Source organism: Phycomyces blakesleeanus, assembly GCF_001638985.1.
Source record: "Phycomyces blakesleeanus NRRL 1555(-) unplaced genomic scaffold PHYBLscaffold_6, whole genome shotgun sequence".
Taxonomy (NCBI): domain Eukaryota; kingdom Fungi; phylum Mucoromycota; class Mucoromycetes; order Mucorales; family Phycomycetaceae; genus Phycomyces; species Phycomyces blakesleeanus.
The window spans coordinates 321,132-339,038 of NW_017265139.1; the positions used below are offsets into that span (position 1 = coordinate 321,132).

Here is a 17,907-nt window from a genome sequence, read left to right on the forward strand (position 1 = left end):
TAACGTGTGGAGTTTTGTGGTCTGATTCAGAAACTATCCAGATCTAGTATCCGAGAGGATGTAAAAGAAGCTGAACTTTGCACCCGATTCATTGGACCGTTCTTGTCTGGTCTCTTTACCGATCATGGCTAGGGTTAATATTTGCGCTAAACGGATACAAGAACTCTTGAAGCTAAGAAATGATCCGCCGATACAGCCGTGAAGCGCCCGGACCTCTGTATAACCAAGTTTCTTGGCTGTAGATGGTATTAAGCCAGTGGATTCGGTAAGGAAAAGTCGGCCAGGATAGAGGAAAAGATGTAACTCGTTAACAAGAATGTATGGCGTATCACTATCCTCTGAAAGAATAGTTTAGATAGCAAAGACATGCAGGGCATCATGGAAATACAAATAGTATGCCGGTTGATCACATTCTATGTCTTGGTTCTACCCACAACTAGGCTACACGCAATACTTGAATTGACCAAATTCAAGATTCCGAATTGTTTGGAGGAATTACCAAATCTTGTCTTGGATACTTCCAAAATATTTAAAGTCCTTGATGTATTTCATCGTGTATGTGTCCCAATTACCTACTCGGCTCTCAACAATCAATGCACAAACACCATTCCAAACCTACCAATTTCTCAATTATTTACAACCTTACAGGATCAGAATCATAACTCATCCTGGAAAATTCGACGCAAATAGCCAATTATTTGTGTATGATCACCTTCATCTGTCTATAAAAAATTGGTTGTTTCGTTATTTCTATTAATTGACCCAGACCAGGATTTTATTTTCGCAGACTGTGCTTTTTTTTTGGTGAGGTTTCATAAAAGTACGTCCAACATTGAATTTTTTACGATTTTCGTTTTATAAAAAGTGGTCTTTATTTTTTTTAATGCCACCAAAATGTAATTTTGAACGAACAAATTTTTAAAGAAAAGCAACCTTTTTTTTGGTATGGGACAATTCTCTAGAAATAAGCGAAAGTATTCATCAGCTCCACTATACGCAGGGTTTATAGTTTGAGCAGGGAGATATCATCATAGAAGAAAGGGTGTTCTTTGGCCTAATAAAGTAACCGATCAATACATTTTGTACTCATTGTACTCACATTATATGTTACCTTTAATGCCGAGAGTCGCTCAGCAGGATTATAAGCCAGTAAAGTCTATCCACAAGAGGTTTAATATATTTATAAATATTGTATTGTGTACATGATCGATGCCTTACCTTGAGTAAATCATATGCAAGGTCTGACATTTGCACCATACCCTCAGTACTGTTAATGACTTTTTGGAGATCCATAGGTTCCCAATCTTAAAATACCCATATATATGTATATGTTTAGCGATACAATAACTATGAGCTTTACACTAAAAAAAAGGCTTACCTGGAAAAGCTACTTTGTATGTTGGAAGTGTACTTACACCCGGCCACAGTTCTTCATTGGGTGTTCCAAGCACTCTAAAAAGAAGGTTGATTTAACTGATATATATATATATACTCCCTCTATTTATATAAGAGCTGGTTGTTCCTTTTTAATAACTTACTTGAATATACGGAAAAGCTGATCAATTTGTGAATCTCCTATACACGAACACAAAATAAATATAACCAAGTTTGAACTATTATAAAACCAATATTTACCAGCAAATAATGGTGAAAGTGTAAACATTTCTGCAAATATGCATCCCACACTCCACATATCCACTGCCGTTGAATAATGTCCACATGCCATCAATATCTCTGGTGCCCTATACCATAATGTGATAACCTATAGCAGTAATATAGTTGAATATATATATATATATATATGTATGTATGTATGTATTCAAACCTGTTGTGTATAAGCGCGCATAGGAACTCCAAACGGACGAGAGAGCCCAAAGTCTGCTATTGTCAGTCTTCCTGTCATGTCAATCAATATGTTTTGGGGTTTTAAGTCTCGATGAAGCATACGATGACTATGACAATAATTGATTCCAGAAAGAAGTTGATGGGTAAACGATTTGATGTGTCCAAGGGAGAGACCTGCTCGCCCTACATCTGTCATATACTTTCGCAAATCCTAGATAATATTTTTTATGTTAGTTGATACACCATGATCTGCTTGCAAAGACCTAAAGTGATTCACATACAATGTCGAAATATTCAAAGACTAAATAAATCGTCTTATCTTTTTGTATAAGATTTAGCAATCTAAGAGATTTAGAGGGTGAGTAAACACATTGAGGTTATTACTGAAATTTTTGTGTCTCATTGGCTTACTTTACAATGTTTGGATGCTTCATTTCCTTTAAGATTGCAATCTCACGTAGGGTAGTTGTGGAAAGGCCTTGATTATACCCAAGACGGATGCGTTTAATGGCAACTAGCTCATGCCCAATGTTTGTCCACGCCTTAAAGACAACACCGTAAACGCCTTCGCCAACTTTGCATATTTTTTGATATCCGTTCAGATCATGATCGTCTTCATTGTCATCCTCATATTCTTTTGTCAGACTTGCTTCTATTTTTCGTTCTTCTTTTGCATCTTGTCGATAAATAACAGGAATATTGTCTGCTGCGCCGCTTTCTGTCCAATTTTGTCTTTCTGTGTGGGCTTTCATGCTAATGTGTTGTGTTGTGCTGTGTTGGAATTCTCTCTTTCTCTCACTCTCGCTCTCTAAGGCGACATTAAATGAGAGAAGGGGAGCAGTCCAGCCTAGACAAAAAATAATCAAATGGTACGTGCAGAAGGATAGGAGAAACAATGGGATATTTAGAGTCAGACAAAGAGTTTAGTGTCCAGAAAAAAAGCTTTTAGATAATAATAAACATCTATAAATGTATTGCAAGTATAAATAGCTTCTAAGAGAAATGGCTATATTTTGATCTTTAGACTGTTCTATGTGTTGTATGTAACGTATCAAAGCAGTAAGAGCAATGTTATACGTGGCATTGTTACCATGGGGCTGATTGTTAACTGTCAATTGAATACCCTCACAATTATTATGTCTATAAATGTTGATAAAGAGAAATGGATTGATTGAAGAGTTTGAATATCCAAATTATTCTCCACGAGCAATCGAAAATGCGCGTGCTAGGACAAAGGAAGATTATTTTTCCGCCTATTGTTTCCGAACAAAGGAATTGTTATTTTTTTAGGCAATTGGATATGTTATAATTAGTTTAACATGACACAGACATGAAGGTTGTTTATTTTGCAGAATAATAATGAGAATGAAGCTAAATTTGTATGTAGAAAGGTAGACAAATGAAATAAAAGAAGAGCGAGATAAAGAAGCGAAAAAGAAGGATTAAAACATCTATGAAATAGTTAATCTACCGAGGGGAAAGAGGGTTTGAGAGGAAACAATAAAGACAATTCAATGAGAATTCGTTCATGTCGAGAGTATGTTACAGGCGTAAGTAGGTTGATATATATGGATAAGGAGGGAGATAAAGGAATAGATAGAGAGTGATAAATATAGGAGGGGGTTATTTATGATTAACAGGGGCAAAAGTCAGTGGAGTGAGGGCCAGCACAGTTGGTACACTTTTTTGCTCGAAAAGTATCTTCAGAGGGAGGTGAGTTTTGGAGTCCAAAGAGAGAGAAATGGAGAGTTGGCATCAGGTTTGGCCGAGGGAAGTTGCTGAGGATTGCACTCTCGGTCACTACTTCGGGTTTTCCAGACTCTGGATTGACCTTTGGTTGAGATAAAGGTCTGGCAGGAGAGCTGTATGGCTGCTGTCGTTTGAGGACTGATGAAATAGGGCCAATGCTCTTTCGGATGCGATCAGGCTTGGTGGTAGAGAATAGAGAGCCAAAGAATGGCATTGCACAGATTATTGGCATTATTGGAAAGAGAGGCGAGTAAGTGAGAGAAAGGGCTTGGATCATAAAGTTGACCTTAAAAGAAAATTCTTGTAATTTATTTGAATTCACAAAAAATGCAGATAATTCAGGACCCAAATTTTCGTCGATTCCGTCTCTACCCGGATGAATCATCCTGGTGCTTAGTCACTTAAACTCAAAATAGCACTCCTTCCAAAATTTGGCTCAGGACGCCTTTCAATCATTAAAAATTCAAAAGTGGGTTATGCAGAATAGAGAGTGTCTTTATATACTTTTTTTCAAAGTGAAAATATTCCCCAAAAATAGAATCGCATCATAAAATGTCAAAAAAAAAGTTGCGTGGTTATCAATTGAAGTTTCGGAACGGATCAACCTCGTCACCGTTTCCCCATACTGGGTTTTGGTGAGCCGCGGTGGCTTATTAGGTATAGAGTGCCTGAGTGGCCTCAGTGATAAATGGAATCGATTCTCCCTGGAGATCAACTTCTTCAAGGAAGTGGTAAGGGAACTCAACCAAGTGACCGTTAATCTTGCTGAGCTGACCACGAACTTCGTCTACGGACATATCAGGGTCATAAACGTGGCCAATATCAATCTTGGTTGGGTCGGGGTAGAATGCCTTGTATTCCTCCCATGTCTTGACTATAAAACATTTTTTATTAATACATATATATACACCCACAAACACACACACACACACACACACACTTTCTTAATCAAGTAATATATTCTTACCATTATCATCAGGAACACAGTGGAAGACCTCACGGAAGGCCTCTGTGTTAATCTTTGCAGTGCTGTTCCAGAGAGAAAGAGTAGCATCATCAAGGGGATCCATCACCTGGAGATCCTCCTCAGACTCAGTGACATCTTCCTGGGGAACTGGAAGGGGCAACATGGAAGGCACAACTTCATCTGTGGGACGGTCGGGCAAGAGACCCAAATGCTCCTTCCACAACTGACGACGGAGTGTGGCAGCAAATCGACTGGCCTTGTAATCTTCGCCGTTCATCTTTGAGGGAATCATATCCTGGTCCTCGACCATCAAGGCAATCTCAGAATCACGCTCACCACACTGGGAACGGTCATTGAGATTAGAAGAGCCCATGACAACAGTGATGTCATCGACGATGAGAAGCTTGGCATGGATATAAAGCTCTTCAGAAACATAGTCAGAAACTTCCTGCTTCTCGGCAGCCTCGTCTCTGGGAGCAGACCCTTCGGTGTCATTAACCCAGGGTTCGTCTTCGATATCATCACCACCTTTCATGGCGTCCTGAGCAATAGAGTCATCCGCAACATACTCGCCCTCCTCTTCCAAGCGTGCACGAACGGCATCAATATCCTCCTGGTACTTGTTACGCAATGATTCGGCCTCTTCCTCTCCAGGAACACGTGCATAGTCAACCTCAGCCTCAATATCTGTGGCACCTTCAGTACCCTCTGCGAAGTCAGGGTTACCAGCGTGCTTAATAAACTGCACTTTCTGGGGTTCATCTCCTTCAGCAGCATTGGCCAACTGCTTTTCTTCGGAAGTCACACCAGCCGCAGCAGCCAAAAGCTCCTCCAATTTATTGCGGTTGATGCGATCATAGCTTCTCAAACTGTAGAAGCGAATATAGTCATCAGGCTCAATACCAGCTGCCTTGAGTCTCTCGACGATACTCTTGTTACCACGGCAAATTGAAATATACTGATAGTGCATGACCAATCTATAAAAGTAAAAAAATCGTATAAGAACACAAAATATATGTAATTTCTTTTCTTTTTTCTTTTTTCTTTTTTTTTTTTAAAAAAAAATCTCGTACCTGGCAGTGGCGGCTTCCTTTGTAGCCAGATCGGCTGGGAAGGCAGGCATCAAAGGCATCAAAACCATGACCTTAAACTTCTCGCGCTCTTCGTGGGCACGAATGATACGGCTAACAATGGCAGTACCAATCTGGTTCTTGAGGACATAATCCTTATCATCGTCGGTGGCAGTAATAAAGAACTGGTTCTCAATGTAGACAAAATGCTTGGCTTCCTTGATCAAGTTGATGTAGGCATTCTGGATGGAATGCTGTGTGATAAAAAAAAAGGTAGGAGGGAGAATAAAACAAAGTCAATATTAAATATGACCTTATTACTTTACCAACTCCCAATCTGATTCTTACCTCTGTCTCGATATCCAAACTCCATTCACCTGCACTACGCAAGACCTGGGAACGGCAGGTACCAGTTACATTACGAGTGTGATGCTTGTATTTGCGACGCTTCTGCTTAGCAGTCAACTCGTCGTCATTGTTAATAGAGAAACGCTGGTTTTTACCAAAACCACCAACAGGGGGCTGGAGGAATGGTACGTGTTCCTTGTCCATAGCTTTTTCATGTTTGATAAAGTTCCAGCGTTCACAAAAGTGGCGCACAACGTCCAGAACTGGACCACCCATCTAAAAAAAGCAGAAAAATTCTGTGTGAGGTGGGACAGATACAACATATGAGCAAGCGTGGGTGAAGACTTACGACGCACAAAGACATATCGTGCCACGGCATTCTCGGAACCACAGTCTTATCGATCAGTCGCATGTCCCACTCTTTGACTAGAAATGAACGTAAAAGCATGTGGTAAGTTACAACGGTAGCTATATTATTACATCTGTCTGATCTTACCATTCTCAAAGTCGCGAACTCTAGCATCACTGTAATCCTGGCCTACAAGGAAAATCTAGTTTAGCTTAAGATCATATTGTGAAGAATAGGCATATTTTACCCGGGAACAATTCGAGGTCGTTATCCTCGGCATGGAAATCAGCCAGGCGATGAGTGTGAGTATCCCAACGACTATGATTTTACAACGCATGTGTCAATACAAGACACGCGTACACATCTATGTATACATATTTACCCGAAGCAAAGATCAATGCCACCCAAGAAAGCAATTCTGTTATCAACTACCACAAACTTTTCGTGATGGGACCAGAAGAAGGTGCCACCAATAGCATGATCAGGATGTCTAAGTACTATATGAAGGTAATTTTGATATATATATATATATACTCAGAATCATGTACATCACGAGATTAAAAGGCATTTTTTTTAACTTACCAACAATGTTCTCATGGAGGGCTTGGAGAGTCTTTTTGGTGTGTTCACTGTCAAGAGTGAGAGCCAATTCGACTTCCTGTAATATCTTGAGTTTAGATCACTGCCATATTTTTTCTTCGCATCTATATATATATATATATATATGTGCATGTGTGGGCATATATTTATGTATGTACCTTGTAAATAACGATATAAATCTTTACACCCTCTTCAGCCTTGCGCTTCAAGAGAGCGTCGACACGGTATTCGGGGTATTTTGAAGGAGGTCTGCGGAGATACTAATAAAAGCAGACAACGGAATCAGAAAAGAAAATAAATAAATAAAAATGTCGATGGTCGAGACAAAATATATACACCCTTACCAGTTCTGGTGTCTACTCGTAAGAGATCATATTTAGAGTACAAGTAAGAAAGAATAATTAGATATTGTCGCTGTTAAAGACTTTCTAAAATTGACTTACGAGCCACCAATCTTCAATGAAAATTGCTTCCTTAGCCTTTGAGATGGCCTCGGAAACAGCCCTAAACATATATAATTTAATAAACTGTGGTATATGCTGTATCAAAGCTCCAGTAGTTTTTACCAGCAGTAATCTTGGCCATCAACATAGTACTTGACACTAGTATCATGGCGGACTGGAGCAAATGATTCGTTACGGTGGTGAGCACTGGCATATCCAGCCTCGCGCTTTTCTTCTTCTTCGGCGATAGCATCGATGGCGGTGGTTTCATCACAGTTGCTATTGCCAAAGATACTCTTGAAGCTGTCTGAGACAGTAGAAGAAATGGTTTGGAAGAAAGCCATAGTGATATATGACTTTTGAATACAGAATCAAGAGAGAAAAATCTAGTGGAATACTCAAAAGATTGAATGTATTTATACTAAACGTATCAATTTTTTCTTTATTTCTAGCTAATAATTCGTGTAACTATGCTACAGGCTATTTGTCAACGGCATCTCTTCCTCCGTTGTCGGTAAGCCTGCTGTGTTACTTTTCGAGATGTTATGCCGAGATATTTGAGCGTACAAGTGGCGGCACCAACAAGGGACATTTTTCTTTAGTTTTAGTTTTAGTTTTAGTTTTGTATTCCTTTGTTGAAATAAATATTGTTACAAGAAAGAACATTTTTTACAGAAACTTACATACTCGAGACTTTTGGTATTACTGAAAAATCCATACCTAAAAGCCTTCCAGCTCTGGTTCTTTTTTTTTTCTCTAATTATTTTCTCTTTTCAACAAGCGGTTGTACATGATAGCTTTGGCACTACAATATAATATTGTCTATAAATATGCGTGTGCGTGTGTGTATGATGCCAGATTCAAAACTACTTGTTTTGTCAACCAGTCCATTGGACCAAACCTTACGGATAAAAGGGAAACATGAAAAGAATAAAATAAAACGATTTTTTTTGACACACTACTTGCTGGCCAAAAAAAAAACAGTTAAAAAGTGAATTTATTTTTACTCGTTTTTTTTTATTCTTTCAACTCTTTTACAGATATATGCATATGTATATATGTATATGCTTTACTAGAAGACAGACTATGATATGAAGATTTATAGTAAGGTTAGTTACGTGTCAAGTTGAAAGAGTATTTCTGATTTATACTCATACTCACGGTTACTATAGGACACAGAGTAAAGAGGAGTTAGTATCGGCTGTAAAAGGGTTTTTGGTACTACAGGCATGTTACTTTTGAGATCAAATGGCTAAAGGACTATTAGTGTAGTACATGAGCAACCTAGCAACATGAAAAATGATATGAATATTTATGATTAAGAACCAAAGTCAACAACAGTCTTTGGGTATGGATGTAGCTGCTTTTTCCAACTATTTTTTTTGAATCATGTCATTCCAAAGATATCAAAGATAAACAAGTGTGATTACACTATAATCTAGGATATATCTGGATAGACCCTGAGTATATTGGCGTATTACATGAAAATTAGGCGAGTATCATAGTGGTTGCAACAGTTTAACTTGAAATCGAGAAAAGGTTAGAATATTTCTATACTAAAATTAAATTTAAATTTAATTTTTTGGTAAATGAATAAACAAACTAAAAATAAAAGTCGAATAGAAGCAAAGGGTTATTGATTTTCTTTATTTTAGATACCTTACCTGTATTAATATAATGACTAGAGATATAATGAAAAAGAAAGGCTTAGTTTAGGCAACCACACTATGGTGGGTTATATTTTGGCGTTCCAGCAAAACGCTAATAGTGACGAAATATAAAGTATATAATATTTGACTTAATTTTTGTTCAAGATTTTATATAGGTGCTATATTCTCCTTTAGAGATTTCTTTCTTTCAGAAATAAAAGGTTTTTTTATTATTATTAAAGACATACTTAGACGTTGTTACTCCATAAAACATGTACAGACTCATGATACCACAGTATATACAGCAGAAGGACCAGACTAGCACTTCTACCACGCATCCCATTCGACTGAATATAGCCTACAGATTATATCTCAATAGGTATGTTTGATATAATCATTGTGCATTACTTATAGTGTATAGATACAATGAGCTATAATGACTTGCAGTCAAAAGAGTACCCGAAGAATTATCTTAATCGTGCATTCTATTGAATATATATATTTTGTAATTCTTATTGAGCTCATCGATATCAAAGCCATAATATTAATAGTAGTAGTAATAATAAAATTGCTATGAAGAGAAAGGTGTGTAATAAAGGTACCGAATTGGTAATAAAAATATATCAATAAACCCAACATTTGTGTCAAAGAATATGTACTCAAATAGTAATTTTCTGTGAATTTTTTTAGAGAAGAATCACATGTTAAAAAGAAGATATAAAATAAATTAAAAAGAGGTGTACGAAGAGAGGTAGCCCATTTTATATACTGTTTTATAATAGAAACAGGCAAAGAAAGGAAGAGAAAAACTCAGCAGTAACATCGTATTATAGATGGTGGTAAATGTCTGCCGGCTTTTCTTCCTGACTTGAAACAAGCCTGATATTCGAATAGAGATTTGTATAACAATATAGTTCAATTTCTGCCAAATAAATACAATTAACATAGCAATTCAGATAAAATAAGAATGTAATGGGATCAATGTTCAACTTATTATTAAGAAAACCCCGTAGTATTTTAGTTTTGGTATTATTTGTTTCACTAAAATACAAGAGCTTCTTCTTTATAGCTTATCAAATAAAACAAAGTTTTAAAGATACTTGCATTAAATAGATAGTTCACCAGGCCCAGATAATTGACAATTCCGTCTTTGATCAATAACAGTCGATTGTCAACCCTTGGGTAGACCTGTTTTCATTAAAATTTTCATATCTCTTGGTTTCTTCCTTCACCTTTCTCCGAAATAAACTTGTGGCGTATGAGAAACAAAAGAAGCATGGTACAAAGTGTAAGAAAAAAAAACGATGGTTTTAAGTTCCGGTGAATATGTATATATCAAATGAATTTCTACATTTATCTTATTCTTCATATACCCAACAAATAATCTCAGCAAAAAAAAAACCAAAGATAATCTATAAAGTCTATGCTATTTACTTTTTGTGCTTAAAATATGCGCGATTTATGTATTTAATTTAATATTAAATATGGTCACATATATTTCCTTTAACCGTAACTACTATACATAACATAATGGCAGCAGTCCATACACACTTTTGGACTTAACACTAACCACCCCTCTTTCATAACCTTATTCAGCTGCTTTAGCCTTATAGGCTAATAAAAGCTTTGGTGTACACGATTGTCTAATAATCTTCAAGATAGTTCTCAGTCAGGCTCAAGTCGAAGTTCTTCTTTGCCTATATCGAATAAAGTTGCTTTATAGACCATATAGTTATTTTAGAATTTGTAATGTCGAATGGTTTGAGTTAATCTTAGGGTTAGAAACTTTGACTTAGTTAACGCCGCGAGAAGAAAAATATATTTTTATGGAGGTTTTTTTCTTTCCTTCTACGAAGATTTCTTTTTTTTTTCTGGCAGCTTTACGGCGCATTTTTTTTTACCAAACCTCCATTTTTTCCCACCATTTAGTTTAAATGATATTTATGTATATATATGTATATTTCAATCTTAGATATATTATTCTATTTTACTCCAACTAGTTAAACCTCTAGTATTTGTATTTTTGAAATCCTTATAGGATATTATCAGCTCTTAAAATGAACGCCTGGACTCCATACTATTGAGTAAATACAAAGTTATTTTCTTTGAAGAATAATGAAAGCTTGTGGTACACTATTTGCTTTCAAAGAGTTCCGCTCATGGCTAGGATGATACCCGGAATATAGACATATAAGAGACCAAGTAACCGTGAATAAATTGTATAGAGGTATGAAGCAATTTATTTCTTATATCCGCTTACTTATTGTTAGTCTATTATTTGAAAAATAATATTATATTTCCATAGTCTATGCAGTGATTACATTCTACTTTACATGCGACTGAATATAGCTGACATTTCAGCCACACTTTTTTAATACTGTTTGAAATATAACCGCTGAAAATGCTCTTCTAACTTTTCAATAATTATCAAAAATAAAATATATAAAAATTGTATATCTAAAAATGGCTATAAGATAAGGTGCCGACCCTTAGAATATTAGATATCGTAAAGCAAACACAAATTAATAGGTTAAAAGAAGAGGTAATTCCAAACTATTGTCAGAATTTTGTAAAAGTTTATCAAACCCACCATCTGATAGATGACTATTTCTCACAAGATGAGCATATAAAGTAAAATAAAGTTCTATAAAAAGGTATTTAAATGTTGTTTTCATAATTTAACTCTCTTTCTTGAGGGTACTCAATAGAGTTGTGTGATACCGGACCATGAGTCACCTTTCATGAGTCCAGTAAATAGTCAAAACAAATGAGGCTATATATATACATGAAACGGTGTATTCTACAGAAATATCGTGTCAGAAAAATGAAGGCTTTGTGTTCAAATAATTGCTGGTCTTGAAAGGTATCAAGATGGAAGAAAAAGAAAAAGAAATAAAAATCCGAACATACAAACTAAAACCAAGAGTTCACAAAAATTTTGAACCCTAAAAATACATGCAATGTTAACATTTTGTCTTTACATCCCTCGTATACTTTGTGTATAAGGCCAGAAGTTACAGAATAAAAATATAACAAAGCGTAGACTATGTACTTTCATTGATAAAAAAAAGGTTTATTTAATATGGTATGTCACCACCTTTGTACTTCTTTATAGCAACTAGTTTGTGATGCATATTGGTACAAAACTTTAAACAAGTATCAACACCAATCTCTCGTCATTCCTATTTCGATACTATTTCCTATTCACCAATTACTGTAAGTTGGTCAACCCTTGTGCGCACCAGGTTGACCAAATATTTCCATATGCTCTCAATGAGGTTCAGATATGTACTTCTTGTGGGTCACTAAAGAACGTCAAGACCAAGATTCTTTTTGCATTTTCAGCCAGTACTGCTTTATGCACCATTGTATTATCTTCTTGGAATCTGTAAGATATACTGTTCTTGCATGGTAACATACCCTAGTATGTTTTGAAATCTTTTTACAAGTCTTCTGAATACATCTTTGCATTCATATTTTCCTGGAGAGCAACAAGGGGTCCCTCACCCCCACCCAAATACACCATCATACCATTACTGATCCTCCATCTCCTGTCACTCTTGGCTGAAGACAATTAGCACAATACTTCTCATAGGGTTCTCTCTACACATAAGTTCAGCCATTTGCTTTTAAGAAAACAGAGACTCATCACTCCGAGTAACTGTTTTCCACTCGTCTGTCCAACCCATTCTTGCGCGAGCCTATTTTCAGTATGCAGGCATATTGGCCTACGTTAGGAGAGACTTTGCTACTGTAACACAAGAGTAGAAATCCATGCTATGCAAGTTTTTGCTTATTTTATTTTTTGAGATTGTTATCTTGATAACTTTTCCATGTTTCTTTTCAGGTCATCTAATATTTGAAGTCGATTTCTTTGGAAAATCCTTTTCAGAAAATGTTTATCTCTGGAAGTGAGAAGCGTGGGCCTCCCTGAACGAGTTAGACTTCCAAAAGTGCCGGCTTTATAGTATTTCTTTTATACCGCCAGGAGTTCCTTAAGCTATATTCTCACTTTGAGAGATCCCGGCGAGCGGTAATATAGCTTTATGTATTCCATTCATAGTTAATATCTCATTGTTTTTTTTTAACATCTTTTACGAGGATTTTTGTCTTTGTTATTTGGATTTGAAGGGATTATGCTTATAAGAAATTGAAGAAATAAGGGAAAACATAAGGATGGTGCGTCGAGAGCATTGATGAAATTTAAAATACTCAGAGACTTCTGGTCTCTAAGTCTATACATACACATTGGACTTTTTTTTTAAGAAAATTGTCTACTCATATATAACTCTTGAAAACCTTTTTGTCCAACTATTTTAAACATTGCTTATACGATAGCATCAGCTACAGAGATGAGTAAGCCTCAAGATAGAAAGCTACTAAATTTCTCATCTTTATCTAAGAGCAGGACCTTTTCAACACAAATGGTTTCTTTCTGCTAGTGTGCTTTGGGTTTAATTAACATTTGAAATTACATACAGAACATAGCTATGGGATGTTATTCTTGTATGTGACTTTTTACTTTATATTCTATAGTCTCATTTAATATACAGTTTTTCTTGACTTTAGCCATAAGATTTTTATAAAAAAAAAAAGAAGAGTATGAATACTAACCTTTATTCATCAAAGGCTTAAGTTTTCATTTCTTTTCTTTCTGAATTTTATTTTTCGTTTCAGCTAAAAAGGTAAGCTAGACATATGAAAAGTAGTAATTTTGATTCGCTCAAAAAAAAAAGTTAACATCGCCCGAATCTAAAGTAGAAAAATAAACTGTATTTTTCTGATTGCGTCAGATAAACCAAAGGCCACAGAAAATGGTAAAAAGCTTGGTGCGATGGTACTTTATTTCGTGTGTGAATTTATGTTAGTTTCACAAATTTGGATTCGTTTGCCAGAATCTTCTTCAAGAATTTAAAGGCCATTTGCTAATAGAAATATAACCTTTCTATCTTTCTCCCTATCCCAATTTCTCCCTACCTATTAATAGCATGATGTTATACAATTGCTATCTTACTCTTTCAGCCGCAAAAATATCAAGTACGCTCTATTTCAAAAGTTCACCAGTTGTTTTGATTCGAAAAGGAAATATCGCATAGTTTGAACTTTTTTTATAATATAAATGGTACATAAAGGCTGTTAAAAACATCTTTTAACTAAATAATTACTACATCTATGCTTTAAGAAGAGAAAAGAAGAGTCGAAAGCCAAGTGAATATTAAGCAATTAAGATTGACGGAGAAACTCAGTGTAACAGTAAATAAGCTTCAATTTATACGGTCGGGTTTAATCGATGGAAAGAATCAATATGTTTCTAAGCAAAAATAAAATAAAAGCCCACTATCAGATAAATAAGTGTCTATTATTTATCGTAAAAAGTCAGATATTGGTATATTAAAGGTGTTTTAAAAGACTTGTTTTGGCTATGGTATCATAGTTTATAAAGAAGCCAAGTAGCATGTAGAAATTGGTTTTTGATATTAAGAAATGCCCAATTGAGGAAGGTATGTATACATGCATTATCCCCCAATGTATATATGTATTTATAGCTGAATGGCTACTTTGGCTATTAGAGTATTTATTATCTTGATAAATGAAATAAAAATGTAAAGACTTTATACCACGTTTTATATTTAGAGTGCGGCTTAGTTTCAAGCCCTTTAAATAGATGTGGATAATGGCCACGTTCCATCCTGGTGGAATCGCAACCCAAAGAATCTGGTATGCTATTGGCAGCGATAGGCTAAACGCAAATTCACAATGCTTTTGAAAATGGATTCTTCGGCTTGAAGAGGAGTTCATGCCCTGTTACACATGGCTGATTTCCGAGTAAGGGAAATAATGAGCTGGGTAACAGTGTGCCAGTACTCAAGCACTTGTTCTTCCAAAAGGTAGATATCACGTGATGAATATATCTTCACCGCAGGGTTTCTTAATTATTTTGCGGTGTACACGGTCGCATATAAGGATGTACGTGCCACTCTGAAGTAGGCTAATGACATTGCCATTTTATCGCCCTGATATGCCACGCCGTATTCCTTATTTGTACTCCCTCACTTTACCAGCCTTTTACACCTACAGCTGCCATTGGCCACTATAGGCTATAAATATAGACCTTTCACTGCGGTTCGCCGCAAGACACGTATTCCTCCTTTTCTTCCGTTCCTCAACATCTATATACAATGCCTTCCGGAAAGCTTCAAGTTACTGCAGGTAAAACTATCTTCTGTCATTAATGTTTAATTTATTAGCCAACTTAACTCACCCTTATTTTGTTTAATTAGTGACCATGCGCGGTCTCGCCGAAAATGGCCTTTCAGGTATTGTACAGATTTAAAATTGTTAACTAGATTTCAGTATTAACATTCAAAATTTTCATCAGAGTCTCGCCCTTTTGTTGGATGCTTTGTCGACGCATCTGAGAAGCAACGCACTCAATCTGCTGCTGGTCCTGAGCCCCAGTGGAATCAGACTCTCACCTTGTAAATAGCAGTTCTGGGCATAAACTAGCTGGCAATAATAGTCTTATTTATTAACTCGGGATTTATTTATTAGCAATGTTTCCGAAGGTAAATCTACACTCAATGTCGAAGTTGTCAACGAAGACCAGAACCGTCCTGGTGTTCTCGGTGGTGGATCCGTCGACTTGAACCAAGTCTTCCAGCAAGGCCGTGCTGAGCAATGGGTCAACATTGCCTCGCACAACGGTGAACAGTTGGGCCATCTTTACATTAACCTTGTCTTCACTGTAAGTATAAGTACAAATATTTATTTTATAGAAGAAAAATCAAAACAAAGTTTAACCGAGTAATTAAATTTAGGGTGAAGGAGGTGCATCAGAGCGTTCAGCCCAATCAGAATATGGATATGCCGGTACGCAGAACCACCCACCCTCGTATGAGGGACAGTCTAGCTACCCTCAAGAAAAGCAGCAGCCATATGGCGCCGAAAGACAGCAGTCCCAATCATCCATGAACTATGGCCAATCCCCACAGTACGGCCAGCCTCCTTCATACGGTCAGCAACCCGAATATGGACAGCAGCCCGCCTACGGTCAGCAGCCAGCCTACGGTCAGCAGCCCGCCTACGGTCAACAGAGCCCTTACGGTCAACCTCCTGCTCAGGGAGCCTACGGTCAGCCTGCTGTTGCCGGTGCTACAAATCCTGACGGAACCCCCGTCGCAGCTACAACGGCAAAGAAAGCTATTCCTGATTGGATGGTAAGCGAATAAAACAATATTGGGAAAGAAAGACGATTTCTAAAAAGGTACATTTATATATAGAAATATGGTGGTGCTGCTTTGGCTGGTGCTGCTGCCGTTGGTCTCGGTACATGGGCTGCCGGTGAGATCAAGGAGAACTACGACGAGGCTGTCGATGAAGAAGTTGAAGAGCGTCTCCGTGAAAAGGAAGCTGAGCGTGCTCAATATCAACACGATGGCTCCCAGAATGAGTACTCTCAGCGTGAATACTCTGATGCCCCTCATCAATCCTATGAATCTAGAGATGATTCCTACAATGAAGAGCAGATCAGACGTATGGAGGACGCAGCAAAACGTGCAGAAGAGGCAGCAGATCGTGCAGAAGATGCTGCTGAGGACGCAGAGGAAGCTGCTGAGGACGCAGAGGAAGCTGCTGAGGACGCAGAGGAAGCTGCTGAAGACGCAGAGGAAGCTGCTGAAGATGCAGAAGACGCTGCTTCAGAGGCTTCTTCAGCAGCCTCTGACGCTGAGGAAGCTGCTGAAGACGCAGAAGAGTACGCAGAAGAAGCAGAAGAAGCAGCCGAAGAAGCAGAGGAGGCAGCAGAAGATGCTGATGACTCTGGCTGGTTTTAAAGCAAATAGTACGCGATTTGCATGTACAATAATAAACATATTCATTTTTCATCACCTCTAAATGTATCAAATTAACTCGTTCATTAGTTCATTCTTTTGATGGACTACAACAATAAAATGTATTGAAAAAAAAAGAGAGAGAGGGATGTATTGGATGGGGGTTTGCTAAGGAAAATACAACATCAATGAGTGTACATTAGGCTAATGGGAAATGTCGCTTTGCGAGATTCTAGAAATAGTTGTAACATAGACATATTCCTTCCTTTCCACACTCGCCCACTTTGTAACCACGATCGTCGCAATGGTCCTGGCAGACCGCTTGAGCCCGGGGTTCGGTGCTTGCATGACAGGCCACCTTTTCCTTTTTCTCACGAGCATGGACCACGGTAGCAGACAAGAGGAGAGCAATTGATACAAATACAAGAGATCTGATTTGGATTTTCATGGTCGACTGAGGTGTTAAGAGAAAAGATGTAAAAAGAAAGAGTAAATAAATCGAGTGTTATAGTCTTCAAGGAGTCTTTTCTCATAGCACTTTTGTATGCGTCATCGGTCTACATTATTCAGGAGAATGGTTCATTTTGTGTTAGCATATATCCCCTAGAAGCAATGAAAACCAAAGGGATTATGGCAGAAGTTCATATTCTTTACATAGAAAATAATAAAATATTTCAGGGATGCTACACAACAACTCTATTATGTTCATTAAGCAAAAATAGATTCGATCTTCTTGTTTATTTTCATAGTTCTGTGATCGTGCGGCACGTACTAATGTCTTTTATGCCTAAAATATCAGTATGGTTCTATTCAAATAAGCACACCAAATAGCGATTCATGATGTTCATTATACATGTATATATATATAAATCCTGCTCAATTTATTATCTTTTACTAAAACAATCATTCTAAAATAAGGCCGCTTATATATATATGTATATAAAAGAAGGCAAAATTCTTTTGATTTACCTACAATAGTTCGAGAAGCAACCTTTTCCAAAAAGCATATTTTAGTTATAGTAGCCGATTCGTTTATTGTTCTAAAAGTAAAAAATAAA

General features: G+C 37.0%; 5 protein-coding genes across 5 annotated transcripts; all 5 read right to left on the reverse strand.

Moving 5' to 3' along the window:
* Positions 1–33: 33 nt before the first annotated feature.
* PHYBLDRAFT_59384 (hypothetical protein) lies at positions 34–667 on the reverse strand (the record flags this gene model as incomplete). The annotated part of the gene is made up of 3 exons (XM_018440486.1): positions 34–338; positions 573–615; positions 647–667. 3 exons carry the CDS (start codon positions 665–667, stop codon positions 34–36), a joined length of 369 nt encoding a protein of 122 aa, XP_018293894.1.
* A 184-nt stretch (positions 668–851) lies between these two features.
* On the reverse strand, positions 852–2,648 carry PHYBLDRAFT_132021 (Cdk1/5 group protein). The gene is made up of 9 exons (XM_018429458.1): positions 2,257–2,648; positions 2,127–2,187; positions 1,826–2,056; positions 1,636–1,762; positions 1,539–1,575; positions 1,379–1,452; positions 1,219–1,304; positions 1,112–1,156; positions 852–1,054 (listed from the first exon to the last, which is right to left on the reverse strand). The coding sequence occupies exons 1-9, from the start codon at positions 2,595–2,597 to the stop codon at positions 1,004–1,006; spliced, it is 1,053 nt and encodes a 350-aa protein (XP_018293895.1). The 5' UTR covers positions 2,598–2,648; the 3' UTR covers positions 852–1,003.
* Positions 2,649–3,161: 513 nt separating this feature from the next.
* PHYBLDRAFT_158155 (hypothetical protein) lies at positions 3,162–3,833 on the reverse strand. The gene has a single exon (XM_018433744.1). It carries the CDS (start codon positions 3,824–3,826, stop codon positions 3,479–3,481), a length of 348 nt encoding a protein of 115 aa, XP_018293896.1. The 5' UTR covers positions 3,827–3,833; the 3' UTR covers positions 3,162–3,478.
* A 231-nt stretch (positions 3,834–4,064) lies between these two features.
* PHYBLDRAFT_132024 (hypothetical protein) lies at positions 4,065–7,741 on the reverse strand. The gene is made up of 13 exons (XM_018429459.1): positions 7,495–7,741; positions 7,372–7,432; positions 7,273–7,284; positions 7,087–7,188; positions 6,911–6,986; positions 6,711–6,825; positions 6,576–6,646; positions 6,476–6,517; positions 6,329–6,405; positions 5,980–6,255; positions 5,635–5,885; positions 4,562–5,538; positions 4,065–4,468 (listed from the first exon to the last, which is right to left on the reverse strand). Exons 1-13 carry the CDS (start codon positions 7,713–7,715, stop codon positions 4,248–4,250), a joined length of 2,502 nt encoding a protein of 833 aa, XP_018293897.1. The 5' UTR covers positions 7,716–7,741; the 3' UTR covers positions 4,065–4,247.
* A 9,307-nt stretch (positions 7,742–17,048) lies between these two features.
* Positions 17,049–17,297, reverse strand: PHYBLDRAFT_142843 (hypothetical protein; the record flags this gene model as incomplete). Its single annotated transcript, XM_018430881.1, has 2 exons — positions 17,049–17,081; positions 17,133–17,297. 2 exons carry the CDS (start codon positions 17,295–17,297, stop codon positions 17,049–17,051), a joined length of 198 nt encoding a protein of 65 aa, XP_018293898.1.
* Between the last annotated feature and the right edge of the window lie 610 nt (positions 17,298–17,907).